At 27.5% G+C, this 22,539-nt stretch overlaps 2 protein-coding genes and 1 long non-coding RNA gene across 7 annotated transcripts; 1 reads left to right on the forward strand and 2 right to left on the reverse strand.

Annotated features, from left to right (window-relative positions):
• Positions 1-220: 220 nt before the first annotated feature.
• LOC141530104 (uncharacterized) lies at positions 221-1,198 on the reverse strand. Of its 2 annotated transcripts, none has more exons than XR_012479705.1 (2): positions 1,062-1,198; positions 221-963 (listed from the first exon to the last, which is right to left on the reverse strand). It is a non-coding gene; the product is annotated as an uncharacterized LOC141530104 (long non-coding RNA). The 2 variants fall into 2 exon arrangements; XR_012479706.1 differs by having other exon boundaries at positions 1,034-1,140.
• On the forward strand, positions 1,190-18,055 carry Galphas (G protein alpha s subunit). 4 transcript variants are annotated; one of them, XM_074246983.1, is made up of 12 exons: positions 1,190-1,621; positions 4,437-4,804; positions 5,064-5,255; positions 6,218-6,290; positions 6,441-6,495; positions 6,660-6,779; positions 7,594-7,691; positions 10,517-10,571; positions 10,692-10,765; positions 10,854-11,033; positions 11,121-11,325; positions 11,413-18,055. In XM_074246983.1, exons 3-12 carry the CDS (start codon positions 5,096-5,098, stop codon positions 11,557-11,559), a joined length of 1,167 nt encoding a protein of 388 aa, XP_074103084.1. In that variant the 5' UTR covers positions 1,190-1,621; positions 4,437-4,804; positions 5,064-5,095; the 3' UTR covers positions 11,560-18,055. The 4 variants fall into 4 exon arrangements, with proteins under 4 accessions (XP_074103084.1, XP_074103083.1, XP_074103081.1 ...); XM_074246982.1 differs by adding an exon at positions 3,456-3,846 and having other exon boundaries at positions 1,191-1,621; positions 4,437-5,255; XM_074246981.1 differs by lacking the exon at positions 1,190-1,621 and adding exons at positions 1,714-3,128; positions 3,456-3,846 and having other exon boundaries at positions 4,437-5,255.
• A 947-nt stretch (positions 18,056-19,002) lies between these two features.
• Positions 19,003-22,505, reverse strand: Ddx1 (ATP-dependent RNA helicase Ddx1). The gene is made up of 9 exons (XM_074246290.1): positions 22,397-22,505; positions 22,267-22,318; positions 21,374-21,761; positions 20,832-21,272; positions 20,412-20,744; positions 20,124-20,310; positions 19,744-20,037; positions 19,448-19,665; positions 19,003-19,359 (listed from the first exon to the last, which is right to left on the reverse strand). Exons 1-9 carry the CDS (start codon positions 22,410-22,412, stop codon positions 19,126-19,128), a joined length of 2,163 nt encoding a protein of 720 aa, XP_074102391.1. The 5' UTR covers positions 22,413-22,505; the 3' UTR covers positions 19,003-19,125.
• Positions 22,506-22,539: the final 34 nt, after the last annotated feature.

Genomic DNA, 22,539 nt, shown 5'->3' on the forward strand with positions numbered 1-22,539 from the left:
AATAAATCTTCAAGATATAGATATAAATGCGATTTTAGCAAATGATTCAGAGGCTGATCACAAGAGCAATACGAAAGCTGATACGTAATGTTTATGACATTAATTATTAATGAAAGAGCGTGAAAATAATTGAGTCTATCCGCGAATCATGTTATTCTGTGATTCCGGTTAGCGATATGACTGTCTGTGCGTAAAGTTGTGCATCTTGAAACGATGCCAATTTTGGTGATGAGTTTGGCATTGCGTACACTAATTTTCTTACATTAGAATTTTAAATCATCATCAACAACAACAACAACAACAACAAACAATATTAATTGGAATAATAACTTAATAAATTATTACGACTTCCGCACGCTAAAACTACTTCATCAGTACTTACTACTACCTACATTTATTTATTTAAACACGTGAGATTAGATTTCCCATTAGTGTCAAAGTGTATTTTTATTAGACATCAAGATTTAAATATCAATCAAACATCTTCATATAATTTAATTAATACACATTATATATGATTATATAGATAATTATAGTCTACTTTATATTTAAGAAAAAAAAAATTTTATTTTAAATAATTGAAACTGTATTAAATCAAATGCTTTAGTCATTATTAATTAAAAATCCAAAATTATATATTAGAATTAATTAAAAAACAAAATTATGTATATTATGTAAATTAAAAATTAATATAAATAAAAAATAATAAATTTTTCTACAAATTATATCTTTAAATTCTGAAGAAAAAAAAAACTAAAATTTCCAGGTAAAATTTAAATGCCGAGATTGTGAGCCTTGAAAGGCTGGAAAAAAAAAGTACCATCCAATTCTTGTAATCCTCAGTGAAGTAGATCATGACATATTAATATATTTATTGTGATATTGATGTATACATATATTGTTAATAACCGAAAAGAGCCGATCGATCCTCGAACGGTTGGTCGTCGACAGTGAGCGGCAGTGCTGTATAAAAATCAAATAAAACCCGTGGATTAAAAGACGAGGGCATGCGTTGTACAGAGAAACTCGTTACCGAGATTGGTCCCAGGGGGACTGGGTACCTTGGTAAATCGATACACGTATGGAATGTGTTAACCCGCCTGACTACTCGGTACGGCTGGTGTGTTTGTGGTGTGGCCCGTCGCAAGGTGGTGGGCCTAGAAGTAGCAGCAGCAGCAGCAGCAACACCAGAGACAGAGACACAGACGACGACATGTTGGCTACAGGGAACACCTCGCCTCGGACTTTACGGTCGCGAGTTTCCTCGGGGATCCTTGAGTGAGGTGGCCGCGAGCGAATCTGAAAGCGAGGTTGGAGTACGCGAGGGAGGCGCGAGGAGGAGGCACACGCGACGGACTCGTGCGGTCCGTCCGAAGACGACGAGATCGCAACACGCTTGGGGACTAGTGTGTGGTGCGGGGGCGGCCAGTGTCCGTCATTTTTTTTCTTTTACAACCGTGTCACAAACACTCATTACATACACATATTATTATTATTATTAACCTACACACAATTATTCATCGTTCTACTAATATAAAATATTTTTAAGTAAAAATAGGGCGGAGGGATGATACAGTTCAAGGAGGCCTGGTTATTACATTCCAACTATTATTGCTAGATGGTAAATATTTTATTTTTAAATTTTACTTTTATTAATAACTATATATACATATATAAGAGATACAATTCCTACTTACCGTCAAATTATACGTCGGTTAAGTTTCTAGTATGTATACGTGAGTAAATGTGCGTGCGCGCGCGCGAATTCTATAATATACATCTATCTATATATATGTATATGTATTTATGGATAATACCTGGGGTGTAGACATATATTTATGGTGATGTATATATATGTATGTATGTATTGAGTAAAAAATAGATAAGAAAAAAATGTTGATAGTAAATGGAAAGGAAAATTAATATAAAATAAAATGAAATAAATAAAATTAAATGGAGGATTAATTTTTAGGTAAAGTATTCGAGTGTCAGATTGTTGGCGCAGAAAAATTTTTATGCGAATGAGAATTGGAGTAGAGGGTGTTTCTAGTGTTAAAAAAAGAAAAAATAATAAAACAAAACTCGGAATTGTAACTGGGAGTAGAGGTCTTGTTGGACAGAAGGCTCGAGATTGTTGAAATAAAAGTGAGATCGCGGTAAAGACTGAAGTTAAGTGTATTTAGTTTTAGTATGTGGTGTACAGTAATAACTTTGGAGGTGGATAGAAAAATAGTGAGGCAAGTCTATTTTAATGTTTAAAGTTTAGTTGTGTATTATATGCTGGTTAATGTTGACTGTACTCGGAGCTCGGAGAGTCTAGATATCTGAATCTGAACATAAAAAGGAGTAGGGGACGAGAAATAACGAGACGAGGTTGTATGTATCTTTCGATGAACACGCGCCTCCGTGTGTCATCGTGTCGTCATCGTCGTCATTGTCGTCGTAGCTTGTCACTCTTCTCGACTTGTAACTACATAATATAACTATAACTATAACTAACTAACTAACTAACTAACTAACTAATTATCTCAACTGAACACATCACATCAGTACGGCAACAACTCGTGCAAAGGTGTGTCATCAACTATTTATTTTAAATATATAATAATAAAGTTTTATGTGAATTTATTATTACAATTATATGGAGATACTTCCTTTGTAACAGTGTGATACGGTACTTTTAAATGACAGTACTAAAATATATTAAAAAATATAACATATACGTCTATAATGGACGTTGACTTTATATTTATGAATAATTTTGATGCTTTGACGGTGCGTCGCTATAAGATACATCTTAAAGTCTGTTGTTTCTTCAGCAGCTAAGCCGGTGACTTGTGTGAAAGAGAAAACCAACTACTGAAGAAATAATAATAAAAAAAATAAATTATAAAAAGGCATAAATGGATGATAATTATTATTATGATAAAAAAAAAAATCTACTTGTGTAATTAAATATAACGTGTGACAGTAGAGCAGCTTAAAAGTGAAACAAAATGAAATTCGGTTTAATCAATTATTAAATTTTATTAATTTTTTTTTTTCTCGCGGTATAGTCGTGGTGGTTCTGTCGCGGCCGACGAACACTGGCGGCAGCAGCACCACCTAATCCAGCGGCAATCGACGAGGTGCGGCAATATTATATTAAAAACAAATTTATTTATCGTATTTATAATTATTGACGTTATTTAAATAGTACGGTATTAACTGTGTGACTATCAGTGTCTATGCCAATGTGTAGACAGTGTGTGGAATAATTTATTATCAAGTACACGACCTAGACCGATATAAATGTACCAGCAGTGGTAGTTGTCATAATATCATAATAATAATAATTAAATAATATCTAGAATAATTATTATGACACATGTAATTATAAATACAAAAGTAAAATTGTAATTTAAATAAAAAAAATATAAAAAAAAAAGTGATACAGTACAGTATTGTTGTTTCAGAATATCAAAGTAGTACGAGAGACATATAGTGAAGAATATATTCTGCTAGTTCGTTGATCACACTTTTGGTGGTCGGTTGATTATCGCCCTTTTTGAAAACCACCATCACACACGCGGCTGCCGCTTCAACAGGCATCACCGTCCAAAACATCAGATCAGTACAGTCTCGTTGTCATTGTCGTTGTCGTTGTTATAACAGCATATATAATACATAATACCGGGTATAAAGTCACAATCAGTCAGCCAGCTACCAACCAGCCAGTCAGTGTTGTGTGCTGTGCTGTGGTATGATGTGATGTAGTGCAGTGTATGAGATAGTTATGGTTTAACAACTACATAGCCAGCTTAACGTGTACATATTGTAAAGAGTAAAGGGGGTTAAAAGTGTAAGGTAAGGAGAATTGTGTATTGTGTGTGATACGTGTGTTAAACTAAAAGAGAGAGAGAGAGAGAGAGAGAGAGAGAGAGAGAGAGAGAGAAAATAGAGCGCGCGCGCGCGGTTATCACCATCCCCCGTATACTTTACTCCATATCACTCCATTTGACAGGGTAAAGGAAAAAATATAGTAATAAAAAATATAAAAAAAAAAAAAAAAAAAAAATGTGCCCCGGAACTGAGGGTTAAAGAGGCGTGAGAAAAAAGAAGAATATAAATTTATAAATATCTATGTCTATAATGTAATATATATATACATTTATATTTATTTATTTATATGGTGATGATGGTAAAGAATGTCAAATAAATTCAAGATAAAAGTAAAGATTACTAGATAGGTATTATTTAATTAAAATAAATTTATGTAATGTAAAAAAATAAAAAATCTTTTTAAAAGATCGGAATCGCGAGACCCGTACCGGGAGTTACGAATAAAATACGTAACGCCCGTGTTAAGAACCCTGACGCCTTGAGTGTGACAAGCAAACAGATAACAACTTACAAGGTGTATTAATATTAATAATTTTTATTATTTTTGTTGATAGCTGGTGCTGGTGCTGGTGCTGGTGCTTTTGTTGCTGTCGTTGCTCTGGCAGTGGAAGAAGAAGAGGATTGTGAAGGTGGAGGGGCCTGGGGCAGACGAGGACGAGGAAGAGGACGAAAAAAAGAAGAAGAAAAAGGTGCCGGTTAATTGGAAAATACTGGATTCGGAACAGAAGAAATACATCAGTAAATTTATAATCAAACATTTAGTCTGTGAAGTTTTAATAATTGCCACTGGGAATAGCTGCAGGTAGATTATATCATGTCGAGCAAGAGTCTGTTATTGATACCTATTCATTTTTATAATTAATTGGTATTTCAAAATAAACCAATGTTCGCTGATTCCCCAGATGGGTAAGACAAGAACAATGTAAGTTTATGTGTTGTTTGCGATAGTAAATAACTGAAACGGTATTTATATAACATTATTTATTATAATAATAATCATAATAATAATTATAATAATAATAATAATAATATATTTTGGCGATACTCACGGGCGTTTATTCACTCGTGAGTGTTGTAATATCTAGCCAGATAATTGGTAGTAATATTGTCGACAATAAATATTACTGCTATTAATAGTTATATTATCGTCTAACAATAAAAGTGGGTGGTTTTGAGTGTAGAAGAGTAAGAACAGTAAGGAGTAGCCTCGTGAATGGGCTCGTGTGTGAGTGTCATGGGGTGTTTCGGCAGTCAGAGTAGTAAAGCTAGCCAGGATGATAGCAGGAACCAGAAGAGGCGTTCAGACGCTATTACGAAACAATTGCAAAAGGACAAGCAGGTTTACAGAGCCACCCACCGGCTACTGTTACTTGGTAAGATTTTTATTTCAATCATTATCTATTTACTACTAATATTATTATTTTTATTTCAGTGATAATAAATATTAACATTAATTATCGATTAATAAACTGACTGAGTGATTAATAGAATAATTGATGTAATAAAATTAAGATAATTGAATCCATGGATGAATGGATGGGGGGACAAATAAGGGAACGGATGAATGGATAAGAGAATGGATGGATAGATTATTGGATCGCCGAATGGATGAATGATTAAATAGTATGAATGAAAATAAGCTCAAAGTAAAAAAAAAATATTGTTTTGGTTTTAGTTTTTTTTTTTTTTTATTTATTATTATTTTTATTTTTTGTGATGAATACTGAGAGTTATGCAGTTAATTTGGTTTAATCGAAACGAGGCAAACAACCATCAGCAACTGTGGCATAAATTCTCTCTCAACTTTCTATTTTTGCAACGGTGCGTTTTATATATAAGACACTACGTGTATACATGTACTAATATACATCATCACGGACGATGTTCCAATTGGATCCAAGAGCTTTACGTCTTGTGTATGACAGGGGGGTCGTATACCAGCAGCACAAGCATAAGCTGTACTGGCTCTCTGGTCACGAATGACGACGACAACCAACAAGAGCAGGAGCAAGAAGAAGAAGAAGAAGAAGAAAAAGCAACAGCTGTCGACGACATTATTCTTTGGCGTATAATTATCACATATGACATGAGTAGTTTATTCTCTCAGGTTTTACGGCAAATAATAACGATGACAAATTTATATTTATAGATATCTATCAGTAATAAAAAAAATCAATCGGGTATTAAAATTTTATCAGGATCATGTGCATTTTAATATGTATTTGTAGTTACTTTTTTTTTTTTATTTTAATTCAAATATTGATAATTATAAATCATGTATGGAGTATGGATATGTATTGGAATTAAAACTAATAATTGCTATTGATATTTGTAGGAGCGGGTGAGTCTGGTAAGAGTACTATTGTCAAACAAATGAGGATATTGCACGTCAATGGCTTTAGTGAAACGTAAGTTATTATTTTTTTATTATTATGTCAATTTATTGAATAATAAATACTTTTTATTGATTTTTTTTTTAATTCATTCTTAAAAATTTTGAATTAATCTGCCGTAATTAGTATTGATAATTAATTAACAAATTTGTGAATGATCAACAGGGAAAAGCGACAAAAAATAGAGGATATCAAAAAAAACATACGCGATGCTATCGTGGTAAGTGTTTTCAATAATAATATTTAACGAAGAATAATAAATAGTTGATAAAATTTTTATCAGTAATAATTTATTAATGACATCTCAATTTTTGAATTATAATGATAAAATAACAATCAACTATATATTAAATACGTATATATGCATGATAAAATTTATTTCAGACGATAACAAGTGCTATGAGCACATTGACGCCACCTGTGACGCTCGAAGATCCATCAAATCAAAGCCGAGTTGACTACGTGCTAGAAGTATCGTCTTCCCCAGACTTTGATTACCCTCCGGTGAGTTAGCAATCGCCGTATATATACCACAATATTATTTTTTCGTTGCTACATAAAATTAGAGTATACGTGTAAAGCCGTGCATATTATCATCATCATCATCATCATCATCATCACTATCACCATTATTATTATTATTATTATTATTATTATTATTATTATTATTATTATTATTATTATTATTATTATTATTATTATTATTATTATTATTACAGTTATTATGGCAATATTTATATTTGACCTAAAAAACGGAAACGTATGAGATTGAACAGTTGTAGAGCTTAAAAAAAATTTTTCCTCAATCTATATATAGATATAAATAACATAAATATAAATATATAAAAAAAAAAGAGTAGGAAAACGATGATGATGTATATAAATACACAGAATGTTGTGTATATCTTCATGATAGACACATGGCTAAGCTGAAACCTAACGCTTCAATAATCGAAGGACAGAAATGGGCTTTTGGTCAATCGATTAACCCAAGTAACATCGAACCAAGAGAATATTTATTAATAAAATGTGATAGACGCGCGGGCGCGTTATAAACCTGGTGAACCGACCATTAAGAGACTGTTGGGTATATCATGGATATCCTATCCATCCCAGACTTGTCAACGATATCAACTCTTTTTCTTTCATAAATTATTATATATATCTATGTTACAATTCTAATTACAATTCTCATTTATTATATTTTTTAACTAATACTTTAAATCATCAATCATTTATTTTTTTTTTATCGCGCTATATTTATCAATGAAAAATTTATATTTGTATTTAAATGACAGCTGTATAAATTTGGTTTCAGGAATTTTATGAAATCGTTGAGGCGCTATGGAAAGACCGGGGTGTACAGCAGAGTTTTGAAAGGAGTAATGAATATCAGCTTATCGACTGCGCCAAGTAGTGAGTTTAATTATTCATTCAATTAATTGACATTAATAAATTAACAATACGTATGTAGATGAGTTTTAATAAAATAGTGAAAAGATTTGCCGTCATATTAAATATTAAAAAAAAAAATTCATGTGTCTTTGAAAAAGTAGCTGTGTTATCAAGTCGCGCGCGACACGGTCTGATATCTGTGATTACGATAAAAAGGGCGATAACGTAGGCGTTGCGGCACGATAGTATTCACATTGTGGAGATAAAAAAAAAATTAAAAAATGGTGTATACTTATTATACCGCCTACGCTCTCGATTTTTACTCTCTCTTAGTCTCGGTTCTTCTCATTACCATTTCTTATTACCTCTTCCTTTTTGCAGCTTTTTTTATTCCTCATTCTTTCTCCTTGTTCTCTTAAATAATCATCAGTCTATAGACTACCTAACTAATGTAAGATTAAACGCGCGATATAATGTCTCGTTGTTAGCGATACGTAAAAAAGGTTAAAAAACTGTCGGATAATTTATTCGTTAATATGTTGTATCGGGATCAACAGCGATATAGTAAAATTCTCAGTAGGTGGTGAAATATATATATATATATATATATATATATATATATATATATATATATATATATATATATATATATATATATATATATATATATATATATTTATCAAAAGAATAGCGAGGTGGTTGTTGGAGGGAAACAGCGGGGTACATACTGAGTAGAGGCATTAGTTTGCTAGAGTCGTTTGTCGCCAATAACTGAGACAATATCTCGCAACAAGGTAATCGCTTTACATAATAGTATATACCACTCACACATAAACACACACATACTCACATTTAAACATTATATGTATTTATACCAGTACGATTTAGTTTTATTTGACAACAAGCTTTAAAAAATTTGTTATCAACATTTTTAGTTACATTGTTTTGACTTTTATTACCAGATAATGTAATTTATTAGATATGATAAATTAAAATAATGTTCCTTGTATTATATCATGTAAATAAACCAAATATATATTTTATTTGGTTTATACGTAAATTTATTTATTTTTATTTTTATGATTGGACGCTGCAAAAATAAAGTAGATACTTTTAGATTGGTATAATCTTGTTTTCTTGCTCTTTTATGCATATGGCCTTGTCTCGATTGCCTATGACTTTTATGGTTAGTTTATAATGTCAGTTTATTACAAACTCTTCTGCCTACCTACCTATCTATCTATCTATCTATCCATCCATCCATCTATCTGCTCATCTACTTATCCGCTATAACTACTCACTACTCACTAGTTACTAGTTGATATAAAGTATATACATACATATATGCCTGATGACTTGCTTTCGCCCGCTCATATTGTTCAATGCTTTAATTATACAAACCGAGAACTATTTATAGCTCCTAGTTTTATCCATATCTCCCACAATAGATGAAATTTTATAGTTTGTTATCTAGCGTAAGAGTTTTTTTTTTGTTTTTTTTTTTTTCTACATCCAACAGATGATATTAATCATCATTAATATTTTTTTAACGTCTTAGCTTACTAGACCGTACCGGTAGTAATTAAATCAAACTAATCAAATAATTATAACATTTTTATTTAACACGATACAATAGCGAGCTTTAACATCGGCCATTTAACGTTAATCTTGTTCTTCTTTTCCCGTTTGTTGAATAGAGAAGCCACTGCGGGAAACGAAAAGGCTGTCATTTATAAATAGCAAATGATATTTTTAGAAAAGTATCGAAAATGTTGAAGAAGCGTGTAGATACACACAAGTCTATATATTATATAATATAATATATAAACTTCAGCCGGTTTTTCCTTCTACACTTGTTATACTCAATATCCCCTTGTCTACCAATACATCATTTTTTTCCCTTGATTATTATTTATTAACATTTATCATATTTTTTCTATCTATTTTTTTATTTCAAAATCACCTACAAATTTCTTAATATATTTTTATTGCTATCTTTGATACTTACAACCAATAAAAAATATATTGTTTATTATTTACTTAAATATAAAATTTAGTGTCTATTATACAATAAAAAAAGTCTACTGTCAAAGATAATTAACTTGTTATAATCATGGAATTGTGTTAGTACAATAGTACAAATTATTGATAGTTTAATAGTTATTAGTTGTTGTTGTTTTTAGGTTTAGCTTCTCGGTATTATCATAAATTGCTAGGGTTCGTCTTTATACTCCCTTTACTACTACATACAGATATTTAGAATGTAATATTGCACACATACATCCAATGATATATATCTAGAGGTAAAAATCTAATGTAGTGTATAAGTGTATAAGTAAAGATGCAGTAGGGCTTTTTACTACATAAAAATAATATATATTTAACATGTAGATGTAAGGGTGTAGGTGTAGGTATACCCCTCGCTCGGTCACCGAGAACAAGGCTGCTATGGAGCGAATAGAGAAAGCTCGGGGTTAGGGTAGGACACACACTACTACCGCGGCTCTGCTACTGCTGCCACCGATCGATGTACCTCTTCGTCCTCTTCCCATCGTTGACTATCCTCCAATTTTATTCTTTTTCACTCTTCTGTATATTCTCTTATATCCGACCTGTTTTCATTTTAAACAAAATAGTAACAATAAAATGATTATGAAAAAAAAAAAATAAATAAAGAATCAAAAAAAAAAAAAAGGAATAATTATTATTTTTTTTTACTTTTAATTATCATTCATATCATCTCTTAATTAATTTTAAATATACAATGAGATAATAATTATATTTAATGTAATATTTGTTTTAATTTATCTTGTATTTGTTTATTTACTTAATGATTATTTTTTCAGTTTTTTAGATAAGGTTGCCATTGTAAAAAAACCAGACTACTCACCAACTGAACAGGTATATTTATTTCTATTTATTCTTTTATTATTTTTTTTTGTGTTTGTTCTTTACTCATTTAATTAACTGTTGTTCTTATTATTATTATTATTATTATTATTATTTTTTTTTTTTTTTAAGGATATCTTAAGATGTCGTGTTCTTACTTCGGGTATATTTGAAACACGGTTTCAAGTCGACAAAGTAAACTTCCAGTAAGTTTATTTTATATGCTGATTATATATTTTAAATATTTTTATTCAATGAAAAAAAAAAAATTTTTTTTTTTTTTTTTTTTTTTAGTATGTTTGATGTCGGTGGGCAACGAGATGAAAGGAGAAAATGGATCCAGTGTTTCAATGATGTAACAGCAATAATATTCGTTACTGCTTGCAGTAGTTATAATATGGTACTCAGGGAAGACCCGACAAAATTGAGATTACGAGAAAGTCTTGATTTATTTAAAAGTATTTGGAATAATCGGTAATTTATTTTTAAATTTATCCATTACTAAATTATAAAAAATAATTGCAATTATTTAATAATCTTTTTAATTTTAATTTTTTATAGATGGCTTCGAACGATATCAGTAATATTATTCTTAAATAAACAAGATTTATTAGCTGAAAAAGTGAAAGCTGGCAAACACAAATTGGAGGATTATTTTCCGGAATTTTCCCGTTATCAAACCCCAGTTGAGCCTGGAGTTGTTGCGGAACCAACGGAACCACCTGAAGTGATACGAGCGAAATATTTCATCCGAGATGAATTTCTTGTGAGTAAAATTAAAAAAAAATTTTTTTTTTTTTCTAATTTTTTTATTTGAAATAAATTTTTTAATTTGTGATAATAAAAATTTCAGCGTATCAGCACAGCTAGTGGAGATGGTAAACACTACTGCTACCCTCACTTTACGTGCGCAGTCGACACGGAAAACATCAAGAGAGTATTCAATGACTGCCGTGACATAATTCAACGTATGCATCTGCGTCAATATGAGCTCTTGTGACTTGATTCCTGCCGTTGCTTACAGTTAGTGTCGTCTGCCCAACTTAAATTATTTTCCATACCCGGTCCTCTTTCCATTGCCTCGAATTAAAACAAAATATAATTATTAATTTATTAATTAATGACTAAATAAATAATTATAATAAACAATAATAGTAACACAAAATAAAAGAAAGAATAAAATAAATAACGCCAAATATCTAGGCAACTATTATATTATTAAGTCGAGATAAAAGTACCTTCGATTTATTGATACAGAAAAATAAATCAATAAAGAGAGAAAAAGAGAAAGAAAGAAAGAGAGAGAGAGAGAGAGAGAGAGAGAGATGGAAAAATAACAATAATAATAATATTTATTATTATGATAGTTAAAATAATAATTAATTATAATTGCGTACATGTAAAAACAATTAATACACATTGAATGTACGAGCAGTCATGAGTCAATGTCATTCTTGGCATATTTAATTACATCTCGAAATAATAATAATAATAATATTAATATTATTTTAAAATAATTCATCTTGTCTCCGAAGAGAAAGCTTTACCAAATCAAATTAATAATGGAGGGTTAAATTTAAAGAAATAAAAATGAATTAACCAATTCCTCTCCTTGGTCGGCCGGCAGATGTTTTATATCAAAATTTATCTCTTCGTTATTTAAAGCTTATTTTCCTGTAAGTAGGTATTTAAATTTAATTGAACGTATACGTTTTATTACATGCAATGTTTGTATTATAGAGGCTCACCGAAAAGCAAAAAAAAAATTATTTATTTCTAATTGTCGTACTATCTCAGTTACTTCTTTTTTTTTTTTTTCTTTTAAATCCCACTTAACACACTGTGATTCGTTACCACGTCGAACAATATTTATAATTTATATGAAGAGAACCACGTGTTATTTAAAGTGGGCAAGTGGAAGTTTTATTAATTGATATTTTATAATTATATACTTGCAAATTAAATTAGTTAAAATAAATTATTTGTGTGAATGTGTTTTATTTTAAAGAAAATGATTTATTTTTATTTGATGATTGATTTCACATCATCAAAGTTACTGTTATATTAATTTCATTATTTGACATTGTTTTTGTTTTTGTTTTTTTTTCTTTTTTGAATAATTATTTGACTCCTTCGAAGTGAATGTAAAATAATATATTGAATTAATAATTATATGATTATTATAAATATGAATCTCCTATTTTAAAACATGTAATACTGCGTTTCCTTATACCATTGAATCTCTGTTAGCGTCTTAAAACAGTCTTCAATAAATTTTTTTTATAATATATGCCAAACAAAACGACACATTCACTAAAAAGTCTCGTCTTAATATAATAACTTTTTACAATAAATAAATTAAAGAAAAAAAAAATGAATAAGTATTTTGTGAGATTTTACAGTATTTCAGGGAGTGTTATCATTTTTTTTTATAATTGTATGTATTTTAATTGTAAACAGAGCGATTGTCAATTCAAACTTTTAAATAATTTATTTATTATTTTACAAGTATTTCACTTTTAATTATAAATGACATGTTTTTATATAAATAACTAATTATTTTATTTTTTTTGTTTGAAATATAAATTTTGATGCAAACGATTAAGTCACCGGTATTGAGTGTTTGTAAATATGGTTTGGTAAAAAAAATTAATTAAACTAACAATAAGCCCACCGCCGGTCAAGTAATAAGTGTGAGCCCTAAAAAACGGTTCCATAAATTTTGTCGAGAATTTATTAACTCGAAGAAACTGAATGAAAAAATGAACTAATAAAGTAAAGACGAATACATTGTAAATTTTATTAAAAAAAAGTTTTATCGACTCTTCCAAAAAAATGGAATATATGTGTATGATAAAAAATATATATTATAGCGATAATTTTTGTGTATAGAATGGGTATGAAATAGTGTACATGTATAAGAATGGAGGAATGCGTAATTCTTTTCAATATATATATAAATATAATATTTTAAACTGTTCCGCGATATTTTTCATAATAAAAAATAACACTTACGTGCGCGCACGCATGCAATTAAAAATATTAATAACAACAGTTAATAATAACGATAAATAAAAAAAAATGTCTTATTACTATTATAATGATAATAATAATAATAATTAAGCGTGATGAACTGGTGGTAAAATTAATTATTGTGTATATGTTGATGCCGGTTATAAGATGGAATGAAAAAAAAAAAATATTAATGCGATGTGAGAAAATTTTTATACGTGGCAAAATGAATTTAATAATTATCATAATTCATGTAAATTAAGTTATAATAAATTATAAATGTTAGTTATGCATATTTAATTAAGTTTGTTCGTATAATATTTAATATTATTATTATTATTATTATAAATACCATCCACAAATAATAGATAAATATAACGAATTATATTAAATAAAACTAAATATATATTATTTAATTAAAGACAAATATGTATACGGTGGTATAATTAGCAAGCGAGCGCGCACGAATACGCACATTTATTTTCTTAATAATAAATAAAAATATTTATTATTATTGTCGTAATTATTAGATTAATGATAACAATTTATCATTTTTTAATAACTTTGGAATTTATATAATATTTTACGCGCAATTTATAAATTTTTTAATCCATTTGCTGCAATACACATGTGCAATTCAATATTCTTTAATGAATATTAAGTGTCATGCCTTGTTTTTTTTTTTTTTTTTTTTTTTTTTTTTTTTATATTTACATACTTAGATACAAAATGCAAGTGTGTTATTGAAAATATTTTGCACAAAAATTGTTATTTAATTCGCGAATAATTATTTAAGTATTGTTATTATTCATGATATATCATACAGAGTTTTATATTACATCATTAAACACAATAATGAGATCTATACAGTAACTCTTGAGCTAAGCCCTTTAAATAAATCATTATAAATTATTTAAATACTAATCATAAATATTTTTAAATATAATGCTATTGTCGATGTCACTATCATTAAAATTAAAAAAAAAAATAATATTAATGAAACATACACAAATAAAAATGTGTATGGATCTAAAAAAATCTAAGTGAGAAAATAAGAAAGTAAGAATGAACATATAATAACAAAAATACTAATTTAGCAGAAAATAATTTTTTATGCCAGTCGCACAATATTTGTTTTTTTATATTTTAAAAATTTATAAGCACACTATTATTTTGCCAAGTATATATAAATGTTACTTATGATTTAATTTCATTGCTAAGATACAATGCGTGATTGCTAAATAATTTTATTTTACGTCCGTTCGTAGTTCCAATTGATCTGAAGAATAATTATGTAAATATTAAACAAATAAACAAATCTAAAAAAATTTTTTTTTTCAAGTTAATTATTGAAATTGAAATTGGTAAATTTTTAAAATTGTTATTGTTATTCATTATTAATAATAATTATTATTTTATGTATGTTAAAAGCTTGCGCTTATTTATTTACATCAATAATCTTCCATAGCTTCTTTTATTTATTGAGAAGCATTGTCAGCTATATATTAATCTTCTTAAATTAAAAATTAATTCACAAATATTATTATTAATATTATGAGTATTTTTATTCAAAAATTATTGTAGAAACTGGGTGTGTGTATTATAATTGAAAATGTAAATTAAATTAAAAAATATTTGGTGTTTAAATATACACCCAATTTTATTATTAATATTTAGTCATTAAGTCATTATAAATAATTAATATTTGTAAAATATACTAAAAGTATAATTCATTATTCACTTGAATACATTAGAGAAATTTTTTTTTTTTAATTTAATTTAATTTGGAGGAAGAAAAAATTTGTTTAGTCGTGAAATTGATGTACTGAAAGTATGTAATTATTTAATATTGAATGGCACTACGAACGTTTAGATGATGAAAAAAAAAAACAGAAAATTAAATTATTTAAATAAATTGAAATGGAAGAAAAATAATGATTATAAGTTTAAAAAAATGTTGTACAACATTGAGATCAATTATAAATCACGTTGAAGTTGAAGATGTAATTTTATCATATATATCACACAATCAATTACGCAATGTTTGTATTTATATTTAAAAAAAAGAAAAAAAAAGAAAACATTTATTAAACCAAAAGAGAAAAGATAAATTATTATAAAAAAAATTAAATTAATTAAAACTAGCGTACAAGCGTTACTTGAACCGTAAAAAATTTAAGTCTGTGATTAAAATCAAAAGATTGATGTTTGAATGCAACATACAATTGTGTCCTAATATTATTTATATTAAATATAATAATAAAAATATTAACGTTAATAATAATAATAATAAATATTTGTATGTATGTGTATTAATAGACTATGATAATATATATATTGTACTCTTGCAGTCTCTCCTTTTTTCATGTAGTTGCATTCAAATGAAAAAGTCATATCTATTTCATCAATAAATTATTAATTATTAAATTGGATTTAATGATGATATTAATAATAATAATAATAATAATAATAATAATAATAATAATAATAATAATAATAATAATAATAATAATAATAATTAAAATAATATAAATAAACATATTGCAGCAATGATAAAAAAAAATTAGAAAAATTAAAAATGTATAAATATTTTTCGTCTCTCAATTCACACAACCTGCCACTAAATTTATTAATTTATTAATATTTAGATTTATCATTTATAAAAATTGATAGAACAGTAATTATTAATCAACATCAGTAACTGCACGCTGTACATATAAATTTATTGACACTAACAAGTGTTAATAGTAATTTTGAAAAATATGTAATAAGTTAACGTGTAATTTATAACAATCACAATGAGGCGAAAACAATCGTTGCATCATTTTATTATAAATTATCTTTTTTAAATATTATATATTTATTATATTATATTTATATATATTCTGCTGCCGGACGATAAAGGAGGGTCTTTATAAATAATAAAAATAAATTTATGTAAAGATATAGGAAAGAAGAAAATTCCTAACACAAGAAAAAGAAGAAATGAAATAATTTTCCCTATTCTTTATTCGCCTATTCCTCGTACCTATTCTTTCCTATTAAGAAAAATAAAAAAAATAAAAACAAAAAAAAAACTAAATACAACAAATATAGTGTATAGAATAATAATAAAAAAAAAAAAATATGAAAATAAATACGACTTAAAAGCAATTAATGCGACGGAATGAATAATAAATAAATTAAATATAGATGTTAATAACAAAGTGTATGAATGAATAACTATAAATTATAATTGTAATAATAATGAGAATAAAAAATTGGTATTTATAGCAAGTATTTCTTTATAGAAATAACAAAAAAAAAAATATAACTGATGATTATTACAAACAAACATAAATAAATATTAATTATATCCGGTGATGCAAAGTAATGATAATAAAAATAAATATATAATAAAATAAAATATGCCGCTGTCAATACAAAATAGCGATCTCAATGTGGTTTAATAAATTCTGTATCATGTAGTCAAAAAAAAAAAAAATCATTCACTCAATCGTGACAACTAAATCTTGCTACTCCCTAAAAATAATTAAAAAAAAATAAGCGAGATAATTATTTTTTATTTATTTAAAATTATAATAATTTTTTTTTTATTCATTCTGAAAAATTGCCATTAAAAAAAAAATTATCAGCAATTCATAGTTTTATTAAATTAATCATTACTGTTAAGTAGAATAATAATTTTAATTTTATAAATTCACGTGATTGATAATTTAAATAATAATTATTATTAAAAATTAATAATTTATTAAAAATCAATTGAAATAAATTGATTGCGTGAATTTAATAAATAATTAAATAAATTAAATTATTAAATGAAGAAATAAATAATTAAATCTAATAAATTTGAATGAAGATTAATAAATTATGAATGTTATGCCCGTTTGATTGGGATATTGAGTGATTTATTATTATTATTCTTATTAGTATTATTAATACTGATTTTTTTAAATTATCAGATAATAAAAAGAAGAAAAAAAAAATATTAAGAAAAATAATAAAACACAATATTTCATTCTCATTCTGTGATGACTGTTTGAATATAAAAAATTTTCATGTGAACTTTAATTATAAAAAAAAAAAAAATAAATAATTAAATGAATAAAGTAATTGGCAATTGATGAAAATGTTTTCAAATACGCAATCTGTGCGAGGTAATTGATGGAGAAAAAATAAATAAATTATTTCTAGGAGTACGAGTCCAAGAGCCATAAAAGAATATTTAAAAAATGATGAAAAAAAAAAGAAAAAAAAGAAAATGATTCTTAATAAAATAAACCTTTAAATATATAATTACAAACAATATGATCGTGTAATTTGTACAATGTGCGAGTCATGTAGAATGGCTTTCGTATCTAATTAATAATAAATAAATTATATAAAATGTGTATTATGTGTATTATGGACTCTGATATATTTAATTAAGGACATATAGGTCGAGATATATATGTCCCGCACGAATAAAATCTACAAACAAACTATTTAACAATGTACCATTTTTATTCGTAATTAATATTATAAAAAAAATATTTTTTTATTAATTAATTAATTTAGAATAAGCACTATAATATTTTTTTTAATTTTATCATAATTTATTAGGATTATTTAATTATATTTATTACTTTTACAATTTATTAAGCGACGGAATAAGTTTATGAATTATTTAAATTAAAAATTAAAAGTGAAAAAAAAAAGATATTTAATTAATCGAACTAATTTCATTTAGAATTTTTAACTAAAACACAGATTTTAATTATTCTCAACTTTTAACCGGATTAAGTGAAAGCTTATTATTAATTATTTTAGTAATTACTCAGTAACTTTCATGAATATATCCATTTTATTTTTATTAATTTGAAGCGATTTATTTTAAGCTTTTCCGTCTATTATTTAATGACCAGAATTAAGCTCTGGTCTAGAATATCGAGCACGGAGTATCTTTACTTGGATTAGTATCCACTTGCAATTATTTTTGATCCGTGAAATTTAATCATAAAAATTTTTCCAATAAAAAAAAATGTTTGATTAAATTAAGAAGAGATTAAACGCAATCAATAGAATTTGTATAATTAAGTAACTAACTATTTATTCTTCTTTTTATATCGATCGTTGTAAAAATTGGCATTAATTAATTTAACAAAAGAGATTCTATTTTAAAAAAATAAAAAAAAGTGGAAGTAGATTTCTGAGATAAAGAAAATTAGTACAATATTTTGAACTAATTCTTATTGCAAAATTTTGCTGTACAGTAGTTTCTTCCGAAATGTGCAGAAATGCAAAAAAAAATTTTTTTTTCAAATTAAAAATTTTTTTTGGACTTAGAAAAAAAAACTAGAATTTTTATCATACGCTCTTATGGTATCTGTAACGGGAAATTATTATTAGAGGAAAATATACATGTTATAGGTAATTATCAAGACACATATAATTAATTTTTAAAGATTATTATTAAGCGACTCACTCTAAAAAATGACAATTTAATATCAATATTTATAAAGATAATTAGTCGATGATACCATTAATTACTTGAATATAAATTTTAAATAATAAGTTAACGCATGGCGAAATGTTTTTTCAGATAGTATAATTGTGCTTTGGATTCATATGTGGCAAGCTCAGCGACAATTGGAGCCATTTGTTGAACATGATTTTGGTAATTAAAACCTCTATTGATGCATTTTTCACCATAAGTAACTTTACCATCGAATTCATTCAATGGGACTTTTAAGTCTGGCCCTATTTGTTCAATCGTTATATTTAAATGTTCTTCAATTTCAGCGAGATACTGAAAAATATTTACAAATTTTCAACTAATTAGATTTTTTATTTTCAATTTTAAATTTCAAATTTATTAAATAAAAAATGAAATTTACCTGTGGTTCATTGTACCATGTACAACATCCACCTTGAAGTGTTAAATTGGTATTACTACAATTGCGCCCATGGCTTGGACACCACTCTCCATGATACCAAACTTTTTCCGGCACTGAGCTAACTAATGAAATAGCTAAGCCCATTCTCCCAGTACGACCTACTCTACCAATTCGATGGACATAATTTGATTTTTCATCGGGCAGTGTAACATTGATCACTAAAATAAAAAATTAAATAATTATTATATCAATTACGGAAAAACTTTTTGGTGACAATAATAAATAAATAAATTTACTGAAAGGTAATCCAGTGATATCCAAACCACGAGCAACAACATCAGTACAAATTAAAAATTTAACTTCTTGTCTTTTGAATTTTTCCAGATTAGCTTTACGCTCTGGAGGTTTTCGATCGCCATGAAGACACACGCAAGAAAATTCATTACCACCAACTTGTCGGAAATATTTTTCAAGATTATCGCAATCTAATTTTGTACGACAGAAAATTATACAGCGATCCATTTTGTGTTCTTTGATGGCACGGATACAGTACTCGCCTTTCATGATTTTCACTCCTTCCGACAGAGTTTCTAAGTAAAAAAAAAATCCAATTAAGAGGAATAGCCACTTAAATAATTCAAAAATATTTATATATATTATATAAAAAATAATTTACCGGCTGTAATATTCCCTGGTCTTATATTATTTCTATGATGTACTCCATCAGTTAAAATATGAGACCTTAAATTGTACCATGATTTGTCTTTTTGAGGATCAACCATCACTACAACATGATGAACAGTTTCAGGAACAGCATCTTCGCCCTTCAAATCAACCCACGTTGGAAAACTCATTAAATTCTCCTAATAAACAATAAATATGTTTATATTATAATTTAATTCTAAAAGCTTGATTAATTAATTTATCTCAATTTATTTTTTCAGATTTAAGTTAAAAATCTTACGGCCATTTTTTTAACTTCAAAGGAATGTAAAGTAGCAGAACAAACAACCATCTGGAGCTTCTTGCCGTCAGACGTAACCTTCGGTATCCGTCGATGCAATTTATTAATCAGTTCTGTAAATCCTTGCTTAAGTAGCCCGTCAGCTTCGTCTAGTACAAAGAATCTGCAATGTGTCAGGGACAAATATCCGCCTTGAATTAAATCCTCCAGCCGTCCTGGCGTACCAACAACAATATCAATGCCCGAGTTTAACGCAGCGATCTGTTGTTTGGCTGGTACTCCACCCACCACCAGCAGTTCTCTGACCATTGGATCCTTCAAGTACTTTTTAAACTAAAGAAAAAAAAAAACACAATTAAATACACTCAATAGTCATTACAATTTACAATTTAAAATTCACAATTGACATTTAATAATTGCCTTTTGAATTTGATTGAAAGTCTGCTCAGCAAGTTCACGTGAAGGTTCAATAATAAGTGCTTGTGGTGCATTTGGACTTGGTTTTGTATCAGCAATTTCAGTTTGACATTCTTTTGGAGCAGCTGATACAGCGACAAAATTATTAGCCGGTGGATGTTTAAAAGGCTGAGCCCCAAAATTAGATGAAATTTCTGTATTTTTTAATACCACCGCCGGAAAATATGTTTCGTTTTTTTGTTGACTATTCAAGTCAAATGCTTTTCCCAAATCTAAACCATTTTTGCTAAATCTCACTTCTCCTCTTTCCAAATCTAGGTAACAGCCAATAACATCGTGCATTCCAAATGCTTCTCCATAGTCTGAGAATTGCTTTGAATTTGATTTTTTTCCGGTTCCTCCAAATCCAAACCCAAATTGATCTGTTCCTAAATCTAAATTAGCCTGGAATAATTGAAAAAGATAAAAATATATTACAAACTGATATATCGCGTTACTAATGCTAAATAATAACTGGAATTAAGCAAGTGATAATATTTTATTACTTGAGATGTGGACCATCCAATACGACAAAGTCCTTCATCAGTAACAGTAGCTTCATAATAATATTTACCACTACCGTGGACACCCTTATTAGCTCTGCAGCCGTGCCATTCTCGTGGCTTGCGGCTCTGACATCTCAGGCCATCGGGCGTAACCGCCATCGCGCGCCCGCGATCAAAAAGACTGAGTCCCCAGGTCGCAGAGACAGCCCGTTTACCAGATTTACTTGCTCCTTTGCTCATCGATATGTCATTCAAAGTTTCCCATACAATTTGAATTATCGGCAGACAAAATGCTCCGGTTTTTCCACTCCCAGTTTCAGCTGCTATCAAAACATCTCCACCGCCTAAAATCAGTGGTATCGCTTCTGCTTGTATATCCGTGGGCAATCTATGAATCAATCAACAACCCAATTAAATTTAATAATTTTTTTATTTTTTTTAAATAGACTAAATTAAGAAAATTATTTTCAAAAAAATTACATTTGCAATTTTTTAAAGCTAGATTTTTTAATTTTTTTAACAAATTGTTCCAAAAAATAATTTTTAAAAAACTTTTAATTAAAAAAAAAATTTGTTTTTGCCATAATTTATTTGTTGAAAAAATTAAAAAATAGAATTTGGTAAATTAATTTTCATAATTTTGATATGATAATTCGATGACATTAAAGTTAGCTGTCACTTGACAATTTTTTTATTTTATTTTAACAAACAAATTTGTTCCAAAAAATTATTTAAAAAAAATTGTATTTGTAGTTTTTTAAAATTTCTAAATGTCAATTTTTTTTTGCCATAATTTATTTATTACAAAAATTCTAAAAATTATCAACTATCTGCTAAGTTAATTTTCATAATAATTTGTCAATCGTGGAATTTCAAAAATAAAATAAACTCACGTCCATTCAATATCCTCAGTTGCCTTCGCCAACTCAGGCATTACACCCATTTCTAAAATTAAAAAAAAAAAAATAAGTAATTGAAAAATTGGGGTAAAAAAAATTAATTAACATCATTTATATACGTCACCTTCAAAAGCTGTCATTTTTTTAGTTATTGGATTAAAGTAACCGGTAATGAACGAGGTTACTACAAAACACCTGGACCACAATATGATAAATTGATGATATATAATGATGTTTTTTCAACCTATAGTATAAAAGTGAAACAGT

The sequence above is a fragment of the Cotesia typhae genome, unplaced genomic scaffold (assembly GCF_013202065.1).
Source record: "Cotesia typhae breed Kobodo isofemale line unplaced genomic scaffold, CoteBio_Ctyphae contig_48, whole genome shotgun sequence".
In the NCBI taxonomy this organism is placed as follows: domain Eukaryota; kingdom Metazoa; phylum Arthropoda; class Insecta; order Hymenoptera; family Braconidae; genus Cotesia; species Cotesia typhae.